Source organism: Myxine glutinosa, chromosome 3 (assembly GCF_964187855.1).
Source record: "Myxine glutinosa chromosome 3, kmMyxGlut1.1, whole genome shotgun sequence".
Taxonomy (NCBI): Eukaryota; Metazoa; Chordata; class Myxini; order Myxiniformes; family Myxinidae; genus Myxine; species Myxine glutinosa.
Genome location: NC_136263.1, coordinates 189,730,338 through 189,743,102, shown reverse-complemented (window position 1 = coordinate 189,743,102; position 12,765 = coordinate 189,730,338). Strand labels below are relative to the sequence as shown.

The window sequence follows — 12,765 nt, the reverse complement described above, 5'->3', positions numbered from 1 at the left end:
TGAATATTTTTTTTATCAGTAACTACATAAATGCAGCCAAGTTTGTGATTGTGATGTGAGCAGTGACACATATCACACCAAATACTAATTCTAGATGCTTACATCTGATATATATATATATATATATATATATATATATATAGATGTTATATATAAATAACCACCTTTAGAGGCCATTTTTCCCCGCAAAGCGGGGGTTGGCCTTTTTCGGGAACCGTGGTTGTTGTTGTTTTTTGGTCCCCTTTTTGAAGCAATGTTTTACGGCCGGATGCCCTTCCTGCCGCCAACCCTTTTTGTCGCCTTTTACGACAAGCAGGGAATTACCAGTGAACTGGTTCTCAATTTGCCGACCTCGGAAGGATGACAGGCTGAGTCAACCCCCCTGGTGTTAATTCAGCGATCGTAGTTGTAGTTGTAGTTGTATTTTCTAGTAGTTGTACTCTAGTAGTTGTATTTTCACTAAACATTCAGTGATCTGTCATTCTTTATCAAGAACAAAAGGTGGTTAAAAGGTGGTGAAAATATATATATATATATATATGTTACTGTCTCATAAACCTCTCCCAAGACTCACCGCTGGTCCATCAGCTCCTGGTGGTCCATGTAGGCCTGGCTTACCTTCAGGGCCCTGGGAAACAAAAATTAAATGTACACAAGATACAAAAGAAACCAACTCAGCTAATGTACGATGGTGTTATGTAAGATAGGCTACACTGATTCATATTCACTTTGAAACATTTTGCACCAATCAAACACACTTCTGTGTGAGAGAGAGAGAGAGAGATGCATCACCAAGCTGTACAGGTAATCTCCTGAGGCTTATGCTGGTTTGGTCGTTTCATTCACCAAAAACTTCATTGCACTGCTACCAACTCCCCAAAACATGTTATCCACCATCTTGGAAATACTCAGAATGCTTTGTGCTGCTGTGATGTCATTTTATTAAGGAGATGTCAACTACAAGTGTTACCACTACTACTCTAGTAGCTGTATTTTCACTAAATATTCAGTGATCTGTCATTCTTTATCTAGAACAAAAGGTGGTTAAAAGGTGGTGAAAAGGTGGTTAAGAGACAAACAATACACATACTGTATGACTGGTGAACCCAAAACCCATACAACAGAAGCATGTTTGAGATGCAACAAAACAGAATGGAAGCTTAAGGAACGGCAACCAAACGACACCTTGAAAGTCTCAAAAGGAAAGCCAAAAGACAGGACACTGAAAACAAAAGTAGTAATTTAAATCAGTGGGTTCGAAGGTTTCGGTGAGAGTAAATTGAATGAAGAGGGTGAAGAAAATTATGTTTGAAAGAAATGGGCTTAAAGACAAAATTAATTTGAGCAGAATGGTGAAGTCAAGGTTTAGAAAGACAAAGGAGGTTGAGAAACACAGGTGGATTAAACTACTCTTCTTCTTCTTCTTTTAGATGCAAAACATGGCTGCAGGTAGCATCATTTCCCTGTGGCGCAGCTGTGCTGCAGATGCTGATCCCCCCTATAGGAAAGAGCAGGAAGCTGGAATTTGGCTCGGGTCCCGGTTTTGGCCACTCTTTGCGGCTAAAACTGAATTTGGCCACTCTTGACGAATGACACCGTGGGATATTTAACGTTGACAAACGAATGATGGCGGTACGTCCAGTTTAATGTCCATCCGAGTGTTGGCACACATTGATGCCTGTGAAATGGCACTCTGTATGAGTATATAGCTGGGATGAGATTTAAACCGAGGATACACAGCTTATAGGGGTGAGTGTGCGTACCTCTGGCCTATCCTGCCAGCCCATGGTGGACTAAACAAGTGGTTTGAAGGCTTTTTCAGAGCATATGTTATTAAGCATACGATGTAGGTTGATGGGAAAAAAGAAGTTAAAGAAAAGGACAATTACACGTGTTTTACTCACCCTTTCTCCCGGTGGTCCTAAAAATCCCTGAGGCCCAGGAAGACCCTGCGAAAGACAAAAATAAAATTCAAGAAACAACTTCCAAGATTGCTTACCATCATATATATATATATATATATATATATATATATATATATATATATATATATATATATATGTATATATATATACGCCACTGTCTCTCTGTGGCTGTCTTGTCTGTCTGCATTTGTTCCTTATGCACGGCCACATCTTTTAAGTTCCAAACTCCAAACTCGGGGTACAAATACAACTTTGTGCGGGGTAGTATAGCCTATGTGGCTGTGGCCTCACGTGAGGGTGTTAGTGGGTTGGTGGGGGCTGGAGGAGGGGGGAGCAGAAATTGTCCATGTAGATGTGTACCGTGTATCGCCACCTGGTGGTGATGGCAGAGGGTATTACAATTTCCATCTTGACCTGGGCAACGCTGAGGTTAAAGCACTCATTGCATGGGAAAATTTGCCCTCCTTCCCTTCTCCCCCTCCTTCTTTAATCTTGTGCAGTACCAAACACTGGGTGTTCACAATTTATCACTGTTTGAGTTCCAATCACTGTAATATGAAGCTAGTGTACAGGAAAGTGTTATTACAACCTGACTTTGTGTTGTTACAAAACGTATAGAGAGGCAGAACGTGTCCGCAATGAATAGGTAATATGTGGAATGTGAGATCAGCACGAAAGGAAACTGGTGCTCACCTGCGCACCTCTGGCTCCCTGCTTTCCAAACAATCCAGGTTCACCCTGAGGTCCCTAAGGTGATGGGGGAATGGTAGAACATCTATGAGAAAGGATTATTTCAAGACTCCAAAGCTGATCCACCATTAACGGAAGCACATTCTGCTACCAACATTTCTCTCCACATCCTCTATACTACTCCATCAGTTCCAAGTTCTGACTCTTCTTTATTTAATCAACACAGATGCTCCATGTGTCTCAGCCCTCTAGCCATCCCATTCCCAAACATGAGTATCCCAGTCATCCCATTTACTTACCAGTTGTCCCTTGGGACCCGGTGAGCCATCTATTCCCCGAGGACCCTGAAAATATCATGCAATGCAGAGAAGCAGGGAAAGGAATTAAAAGGAAACTCATTAGTTATTTGCATCCAATAATATTCTCACTGTTTGGGTTGTGCTTTCTTGTATGATATGCTTCAATATATGTCTCTATATCAGTGTTTGCCGCAAGGGGGAAACAAGTTGTAATCCTGTTGTTTCATGAATTTAACTCAGAATAGGCAAATTAACATTGATGGATTGACATCTGAGCTATCCGGTGACAAAATCATGTAAAAATTACTTTATCAACCAACTTTAAGGCCAAAATGTAAACGAAATATCATAATATGGCTGCAAAACATACACCAGTACAACACAAATTAGGAGATAAAACATACAACATGGATGATAAGAGCTATATGGGGTGAAGACAGTCAGATTATGTTCCCTCCACACCAAAGAACATGGCACCCTCTATTGTGGAACTTTGGAAACATTTGTTCACTTAGAAGAAAGTAAAATACAAGGAAATACAAGCTCTCCCTCATTTGTATTATTTCTGGAATTATAACTGAAAGTGACTGACACTTTGGAGAATTTGGAGAGGAATGAGAAACGAAGTAGAGAGAAGCACACAATTGAGACACAAAACAACAGCTGCCCAATCCCAAGATTGAACTTTCAAACTTATCTACCTGCTATAAAACTAGGTGCACCGTGTTGTCTACCTCTGGAGTATGCTCCCCTTTCTTCCTGCCCCCCCCCCCCACCCCAAATCCCTCCGGTCAATTCAAACGTCACAACAGCCGACTCTGTTCGTGAAAAGGCCGAATGCCTCAACTCTGTGCTCACTTCCAAATCTTGTAACCCCAACTGCTCGCTTTCTGTACCCACCCTTCACAGTCTTACTCAACTGCTCCTGGACTCCATGTCTTTTGCACCTGAGAAGGTGGAGAAGTTTCTGTTAATCTTTGACGATGATTCTGCAACTGGACCAGATGGCATCAGCTCACGTGTCCTAAAACCTACTCTGCTGCTCTTGTACTTCCTCACTCTGCCATTTCCACGCTCTCATTTGCACTAGATCATCTTCCATCTGCTTGGAAGTCAGCTGACATCACTGCATTATATAAACAAGGTAAAATCATCAGCAAGATCTTTGAATCTGTCAACACTGTTGATATCAAATGCTTCGTTTTCTCCAATAGCCTGATCTCAGATATAATCAATTCTGATTCAGATCCAGTCTACGTTGCACATACTGCTTATACCCTCCTAAAAATGGATTGAGTCCCTCAATGTCAGACATAAGATCAGGGCCGTCTCTCTGGACATATCTCGAGCTTTCGATACCTGGCATCCCACCTTGCTCTCCAAACTCTCTGCCTACGGCATCCAAGGACCTCCACACATGCCTTACTGACTTCCTCTACTCTCAAAGCCAATGCGTGGCTCTCCATGGAATCTTCTCATTTCCTCTCACAGTCAAGGCTGGAGTGCCATTAGGCAGTCTTCTGGGCCCAGTCCTATTTCTAATCTCCATCAGCTCTTTGGATCTCTGGAAAGTTATTTTTATTTATTTACTGGTAACTCCACCTTCTGCCCCAACATCCCTCATCCTTCAGACAGGCAGACTGCAACCTCTTCCCTCTCTGCAGACCTTGCTCACAAGATGGTCAAACACTTGGGGAATATGTCTCTCAATCCCAACAAATGTCACACTCTCACTCTCCTACTCTGAAAGGACCATCTGGCAACATCCTCCGCCCCCGCATATACCTTCTTAACAATCTTTTTTTTAAAGAATCCACTCAAACTTTTGGGCCTCACCCTCAGTCATGATCTTTCTTGGGCAAACCACACTTCAAAGGTAGCATACAAAGCCAGTCGCCAACTGGGCATCCTCCGTCATGTAAAGTCCTTCCTTGGCACACCTGCACTCTTATCCACCTACCCCCCACTCCCTCAAACCCACCCTTTTCCAAGTTCCTCTCTCTTTTCCTTCCTGAGAGTTTGCTTCTGTATCAATCTTGCTACCTCCCCCCCAACCTCCCCCCTATGCGTCATTCTTCCCCAAACCACTTATTTCTCCAAGTCTCTGTTTTGTCCCTTACTCCCACAGTTGGTATGTTTCTCTTCCTCTCTTTGTACTGTTCCTTTTGTTCTGGTACGTCCTGATGCATTCTGTGTTCTAGCTCATCCACAAGCATCGATTTTGTATTGAAAAAAATCAACCCAGCAAGTATTAGAGTGTATTGATGGCAGTGGCTGGTAGAGTGAGGGAATGTGGAAGAGAACAAAGATTCTGTTCGCAAGTGATGCAAGGGCAGATTATGAAAGCAAACATGGTAGAAAAATTAACAGTTAATAGAAGTGTAGTAGGATAAGTAAAAAAAAAAAAAAGTGACAAGGACGAAAACACATGAACAGACAAACCAGAGCTACTTACAGGAGTACCAGGAAGACCAACAGTCCCACGAGGACCAAGGAGACCTCTTGGTCCCTGAATAAAAAATTGCCATATTAGATTGAAGAAAAGAGATTTAAGAATGAACAGTTACCAAAACAACGGTTGATTAGACTCTCCGACATGACCAGTCCGTATAACTTGAATAAGCACAACGTACACAAGTTTCTTTGCGACATTGTTACTTATCTTCATCTGATGTGAAAGATTGATTAGCAGAAAGTTTTTGTGATGGGAAATCCCATTTAAAACCAAAAACGCCTTGCCTGATGATAGGTAAAATGAGAACTATGAAACATGGAGAATATTTTCCAAAGAGACAAACAAAATTACTCACCGGCTCCCCGGGCAAGCCTCTCTGTCCAGCATCTCCATCATCACCCTGGCAACAAACAACCTCATAAAGCAATGACACCACTTTATTATTATGACTGAGATCACTGCCACCATGTTTTCTATTTGTCTGTTTGTACAAGTTTATAATTACTAGTGAGGTACCCGTGCTATGCACGGGTGGGGAGGCCATAAGCAAACAGACAATGCAGAAACGGCGAATGCTAAAGCATGAAACCAATAAATTTCACATTCCTGTAGCACCTTCAGTCGCACGTCAGACATGGACAGCAAGTTCGTGAAGGACTTCCATGAAAAACGTACCAGTTCGCAAACAAACAGGTACGTGTGTTCCATTCCCAGTCAATGGCGAATCTGCATATGGCGATCCGCGAATTTCATGTTTAGAACGTAAAACCGTCACTGCATTTCGTCATTCACTTGAACTCGATATCTCTTTTTTCATTCCAAACAGCATAACTCCAATCACAAATATACATTAATATAATCAACTTTTAACAACATTCGTGACATAAACAAATATTTAAATCCTGATGTGAAGTTCCGTACGGGTGGGTGAATACAATTACGAATTCAAAATCGTAATTGTATTCACTCAATTCCAATCATCCATTGATACTTTAACAAAACGATTAACACGATTAACGTTTAACGATTTAACATTAGGATTGAATGACGGTTGTATTGGTATATTATCAAACCTGTCCAGCCATAATCTGTCCACTTCTGCATTCGCGGAAGGTTCGTAATTCTCATCAAAATCTAAACAGTATTTGTAGAATTTCATTAAAAGCCACATCACTGTTCATATCGGTAAATATTATTTCATCGTATTTGGAAAAACTGGAAAATTGGAAAATTGGGGAAAAATTGGAAAAACAATATAGCCTATTTTACTCCAGGGGGTCCCAGGAATACCCACCCAAAATATCGTTGCAATCGGTTCAGCCGTTTTTGCGGTACCTTCGAACGGACAGACGGACATTTGGTGAATTATAGTAAGATACAGTATATATCTACCATATAAATCATAAGGGTAGGTTTTAAAGGCTTTGAGTAGTGCTGTAGGAGGGATTTGAGTGGGGTGGTTTAATGGGCAATCTTTGAACACGACTGTGTGTCCTCCTGTTAAAAGACCTAAAAGACTAAGGACCCAAAAGACCCCAAGGACCAAGAAGACCCCAAAGACCCAATGGACCCCAAACACCCAAAATACCCGAAGACCCAAAATACGCTGTAGACTGTTAGACACAAAAGACCATGAAGACCCAGAAGACCCCAAGGACTCTGAAGACCAAAAATACCCAAAAGACCCAAAATACCCTGAAGACCCAAAATACCCCAAGGACCCAAATGACAAAGAGGACCCAAAAGACCCCAAGGACTCAGAAGACCCCCAAGGACTCAGAAGACCCCCAAGGACTCTGAAGATCCAAAATACCCCGAAGACCCCAAACACCCAAAATATGCTGAAGACCCAAAAGACCCTGAAGACTGTTAAGATCCAAAATACCCCGAAGACCCCAAACACCCAAAATATGCTGAAGACCCAAAAGACCCTGAAGACCCAAAAGACCCGACAGCATCAGCCCACGGGTCCTAAAATCCTGCTCTGCTGCTCTATCTCACCCTCTCTCTGTTCTCTTCACCCTCTCTTTTGCTCAAGGTCAACTGCCATCTGCTTGGAAATCAGCCAACATCACTGCTTTGCACAAAAAAGGTGCGAAAACAGATCCTAGCAACTACAGACCAATCAGCCTTCTCCCAATTATCAGCAAAGTCATGGAATCCATCATTGCTTCGGATATGAAATCTTTCCTCTTCTCCAATGGCTTGATCTCTGATCATCAATTTGGTTTCAGACCAGGTCACTCTACTCTGGACATGCTGCTTCTGCTGTCTCAACAATGGATGGAGGTCCTCAATGCCAAACAGGAAATTAGAGCTGTCTCCCTCGACATATCACGTGCCTTCGACACGGTCTGGCACCCCGCTCTGCTCACCAAACTCTCCTCCTTTGGTATCCATGGAAATCTCCACGCATGGCTGGCGGACTTCCTCTCTAGTCGTCGTCAACGTGTGGCCCTGAATGGGTTTCTCTCATCTCCTCTTCCTGTTCAGGCTGGAGTTCCCCAAGGCAGTGTTCTGGGCCCCGTGCTTTTTCTGGTCTTCATCAATGATCTCTCTGACTCTCTCGAAAATCCTCTCTATCTCTTTGCTGATGACTCCACTCTCTGCCGCTCCATTCCTCTTCCCTCAGATCGGCAGTCTGCTGCCTCCTCACTCTCTGAAGACCTGGACAAAATCACAGACTGGTCAAACAAGTGGAACATGTCTTTCAATCCTGACAAATCTCACACTCTTACTATGTCTCTCCGAAAAGATCGACTGGACAACCCTCCCATCTACTTTCTCAACAATCCTCTCCAAGAAGTTCTGTCGCTCAAGATTTTGGGTCTCACTATCTGCCATGATCTTTCTTGGGAAAACCACATTTCCAAGCTGGCCTCCAAAGCCAGTCGCCGACTGGGCATCCTCCGTCGTGTGAAGTCCTTCCTCGGCACACCTGAGCTCCTCACCACATACAAGGCTTTCATCCGCAGCTCAATGGAATACTGTTCTCCCCTATGGGCTGGTGCTCCTGCCTCACACCTAGCTCGGCTTCACGCTGTTGAAACCAAAGCTTTCAGAATTATTGGAATCTCCCGCGATGAAGCTATCTCTGAGGGCCTTTCACTCACTCACCGCAGGCAGGTAGGTGGTCTTTCTGTCTTCTACCGACTCCTCTCCGGCCTTGCACCCCCAGCTCTCTCTGTGCTCTGTCCCCCAAATATTCCTACAGGTCGCACAAGATCTGCCAGCAACCCTCTGATGGTTAAACTGCCGAAATCTCGGCTCTCTGCTCACCTTCACTCTTTCATTCCTCTTTTCTCCCGCCTCTGGAACAAACTCCCTCACTCCCTTCAATCCCACTCCTCCCTCCAGGTCTTTAAAACAGCTGTTCACCACCATCTCTTATCTTCCCCCATCCAAAACCTTGATCTTTTCTACCCCCGCTAATGCACCCCAGATCCACCTTGTTTGAAATTCCAACTTCTTTCCTGGAAGTCCTGGCAGTGTCCATATGTTTTATACCTCTCCCACCGCCCCCTTCCCATGCCCCCCCCCCTCCCCAAAGCCCTCGCCCTCTCTCAGATCTCTCGATGTCTCCATGTCTCTCGGTCCCTGCTCTCAAATGTTGTGTTTGTGTCCTTCCCCCTCTCTCCCCATCTTGTCTACCGCTCCCGATGTTATATGTTTTATGTGTCGGTTTGTCTTTCTGTGTGATTAATGTTCGCTCTTTCACGAGCCTCGATCTTGTATACAAAAAAAAAAAAAAAAAAAAAAAAAAAAAAAAAACCCAAAATACCCCGAAGACCCAAAATACCCAATGGACCCCAAAGACCCAAAATTTTGGTAAGACCCAAAGACCCAAAAGACTGAGGACCCAAAAGACCACAAGGACCCAGAAGACCCAATGGACCCCAAACACCCAAAAATACCCCAAAGACCCAAAAGACCATCAAAGACCCAAAAGACCCCGAAGACTTAAATACCCAAAAGACCACAAAACCCTAAAAGACACTGAAGACCCAAAATTCCCCAAAGACCTATATGGCCAAAAAGACCCGAGGACCCCAAAGATGTAGAGGACCCAAAAGACTCAAATGACCCAAAAGACCCTGAGGACCGAAATGACCCAGAAGATCCCATGGATGCAAAATAACTTGAGCACCCAAAAGACCAAAATGAACCAGTGGACCCAAAAGACCCTGAGGACTCTGAAGACACAAAAGAGAGAGTAATTATATCTCTTACATTGGAATTGTAGACGGTGGCTTACAAACGAAGCCTCAAGGTCGATGTACGGAAGCGGTTTTTTTTAATCACAGTAAATACACAGCGTAGGGAGGTGAAATTCGCTGAACGTGACGTGCAAAGCGCACAGAGTAAACCGAGTGTTCATTTACGTCTGTATGATGTCCAATAAATAAAGAAGATATAAGCACACCTGACACTAGATCCAGGCTTCAGACTTTGGCATGCTCACGCGGCTGCACCGTCAAATAAACTGTTCCAACCCGTCATTTGTGACGGGATATATACTAGTAGAGACATAAACAACAACAACAACAACAACAATTTGTTACGTGTATGGGGTACAGGGTAGTTATTAAAATGTAAAGCCTTAGCGTGGGCCGTGTGATCACGTAGGATAGATCATTTTTACCTGTGTCAAGGACTTTGTGTTTAGATTAAGTTGTCCTCTTCTTGTATGCTGTTGGAAGGTGATGTTGTTTGTGATAGAGAGGTTCACAAGGTTAAGGGCATCGTGTGCTCTGTCATCCTGTTTGAACTGGCAATGACCAAGCAAAGTGAGGCGAGAGGAGACGGTCAGAGAGGGTCATTTATTTGAGTAGGAAGGTCTCCAGGCTTGGGTTTAAACGGGATAGTAGGGCCCTCTCAATGAGCATTCCTGTCACTGATAGCATTCCTTCAAAGATAATCCCTTTTTACCTCCTGCCTTAGTGGTTTGGAGGTCGGTGCATTCGAGATCTGGAGCAGGTGAAATGCAATGGAATCAGGGAAGTCTCTTGGGATGGCAGCAGTAGTGTTTTCTGCAGCCCCCAGTTTCCTCAGCAATGCCCATGCCTTGTGGCTGCTGTGGCTGAAGTCTTTTGACACCATCAACTCCTTCCAGCACTTCAGTTGTTCAGTATCAAGAGCCTCAATTAGTGCCTATGTGACATCCGGGTTCCCAATTTTGTTGTGCTCCTTTAGGAGTTTTACAGTCTCCGCTGCCCAGCAAGGTTGTGCAGGCTTTGCAGAAGCGATGCAACATGGTATCGGTGGCAGCAGAGAGATGGAGGTGCACAAATTCACATATTTAGCTGGGACAGGTGGTATGTCCTCGATCTTGGATTCAGATGCTTTGGCAAAAGCGGTTCAATCCGATTCCCAGAAGTTCCAGCCTGGTTTTGGCTTGGAGGACACCAGCAGAATCTCAATACCAATGTGGACGACAGTGGGGCGATGTTGGCTTTGTGGGAAGGGAGTGAGAACTCTTCACAGTGCCATCACTGGTAGCCCTATGCCATCCTTTGTCAGGAAGCATAGGTCAGGATTTGTTCCAGTCTGCCACCATCCTGATTTGAATGTCTTTGGCTGCTTTGAGTCAGACAGTAGGCCGAGATCGGTCATCGACACCCAGGTTAGCTGTTCTCCGGCCACATCATTTTCCCTATATCCCAATTTAGTGTGATGACTATTAAAGTCCCCGATGTAAACTGCGGGGTGGTTGTATTGGGGTAGGGCAGGTAATGGCCATGCTTGTGTGGGCGGCTTGTACATATTTGCAACAGTGACACCGCTTACCTTACATATAACAAATTGTTGTCTACGGTTCCGATGTTTCGAAGACCATGTAGTCAGGTTCACCATGTTAACAAATATAATTTCGTTCAAAATTTTGGGAGATTAGCAAACCTGTACATTTTTGGAATCATCAGAGCATGGAGAATCCGAAAATCAATGTTGGCATTTGCACAGACACCTGCATGGCCGCCATTTTGGATTTTCAAAATGGCCGCCATAAAATATATATTTTGCGCTATCTCGGCTTCCAGTCAACCTAGAAACTTAATTAAATATGCTAATCCTATGTTTTCTGGGTCAAGGAATCCAATAAAGGCCTCAAAATAGTGCTCAGGATTATAGAAAAGCAACAAACAAAGGTAATTGAAAACCATTGTCTTTATATTTGTGATATAACTGTATTACATAATACATGATATTGCAAGTCCTTTGAAGTTATAGGTTGTTATAGGAAATTATAGGTAGTGTCAGATTGAACTATAAGTCCTATACACAGGATCTACGAGGTCTATACCGTTCAGGAATATGCTTTTACAGATAGATCTTCATCACAGTCCTGAGTGTCATCTGGAAAGTCCTAAAAGTGAAGCAAGTGTTAGGATTAGAAGTCTAATTATCTCACCAATGGTTTTCTTGACCCAGAAAACATAGGATTAGCATATTTAAATAAGATTCTAGGATTGGAAGCCGAGATAGCGCAAATTATGTATTTTATGGCGGCCATTTTGAAAATCCAAAATGGCGACCATGCAGGTGTCTACACAAATGCCAACATTAATTTTTGGATTCCTCATGCCCGGAATATTCCAAAAATGTATAGTTTTGCTAATCTCCAATCTCAATTTGCACTGGTCTAGTTGTGGTCCACAGCTCTTTGGCCCTGAGATGGGCCTTTTATAGCGCTATGCAACCTCGGGTCCCATTGCTGGAGCTTGTCCCGAGTGTGTCGGAGGTATTGGGCAGTTGATGACATTAGTCCTGATATCTTCAGAGTATAACACTGTTGAGTGAGTATCATTTAACAGGAGCAACACATGGCTATTGTGAATCTATATCATAAAGCAGGAGTGTTTGTCTGTCTGTTTCTCCAAGAACTACTCCCTCAGTTTATTGGAACCTCTGGGGGGTCTCAGCGGGTGTCCTAAGGTGGGTGGGAGGTCTCATAAGTTTGTCAATACAGTTATGATTTTGAGTTTCCACCCATATGAAACTGCTACATATCTACATGTAAACACAATCACGGGATTAGCCATTAGCAGTTTCCCCATTTACTGCATGTGGAAACATTAGCTGGTTCAATAATATCTCAATAAAATGAATGAATGAATGATCGTTTTAAGGCCATTTTCCCCGCTAGAGCGGGGGTTAGCCTTGCGCCTTGCGGGCCCCATGACAATCATGGTTCCCTGTTTGAGGCAATGTTTTTATGGCCGGATGCCCTTCCTGACGCCAACCCTTGGTCGCGCTCTTACGATGCGCAGGGATACGGTGTACCTATTCTAAATCGGGGTACACACCGTGATCATTCATCCCAGCAAGCTGGTACTCAATTAGCCGACCTCAGAAGGATGAACAGGCTGAGTCAACCCCCCTGGCGTTAATTCAGCGA

General features: G+C 43.7%; 1 protein-coding gene across 1 annotated transcript in view; it reads right to left on the bottom strand.

Annotated features, from left to right (window-relative positions):
• LOC137422950 (uncharacterized) overlaps nt 1-12,765 on the bottom strand; it is a 295,425-nt gene that overhangs the window by 118,861 nt on the left and 163,799 nt on the right. Inside the window, exons 20-25 of the mRNA XM_068109635.2 lie at nt 5,725-5,769; nt 5,370-5,423; nt 2,915-2,959; nt 2,619-2,672; nt 1,905-1,949; nt 575-628 (exon numbers count right to left, since the gene is read on the bottom strand). Of these exons, the coding sequence (XP_067965736.2) occupies nt 575-628; nt 1,905-1,949; nt 2,619-2,672; nt 2,915-2,959; nt 5,370-5,423; nt 5,725-5,769 (297 nt within the window). The remainder of the gene's footprint in view (nt 1-574; nt 629-1,904; nt 1,950-2,618; nt 2,673-2,914; nt 2,960-5,369; nt 5,424-5,724; nt 5,770-12,765) is intronic.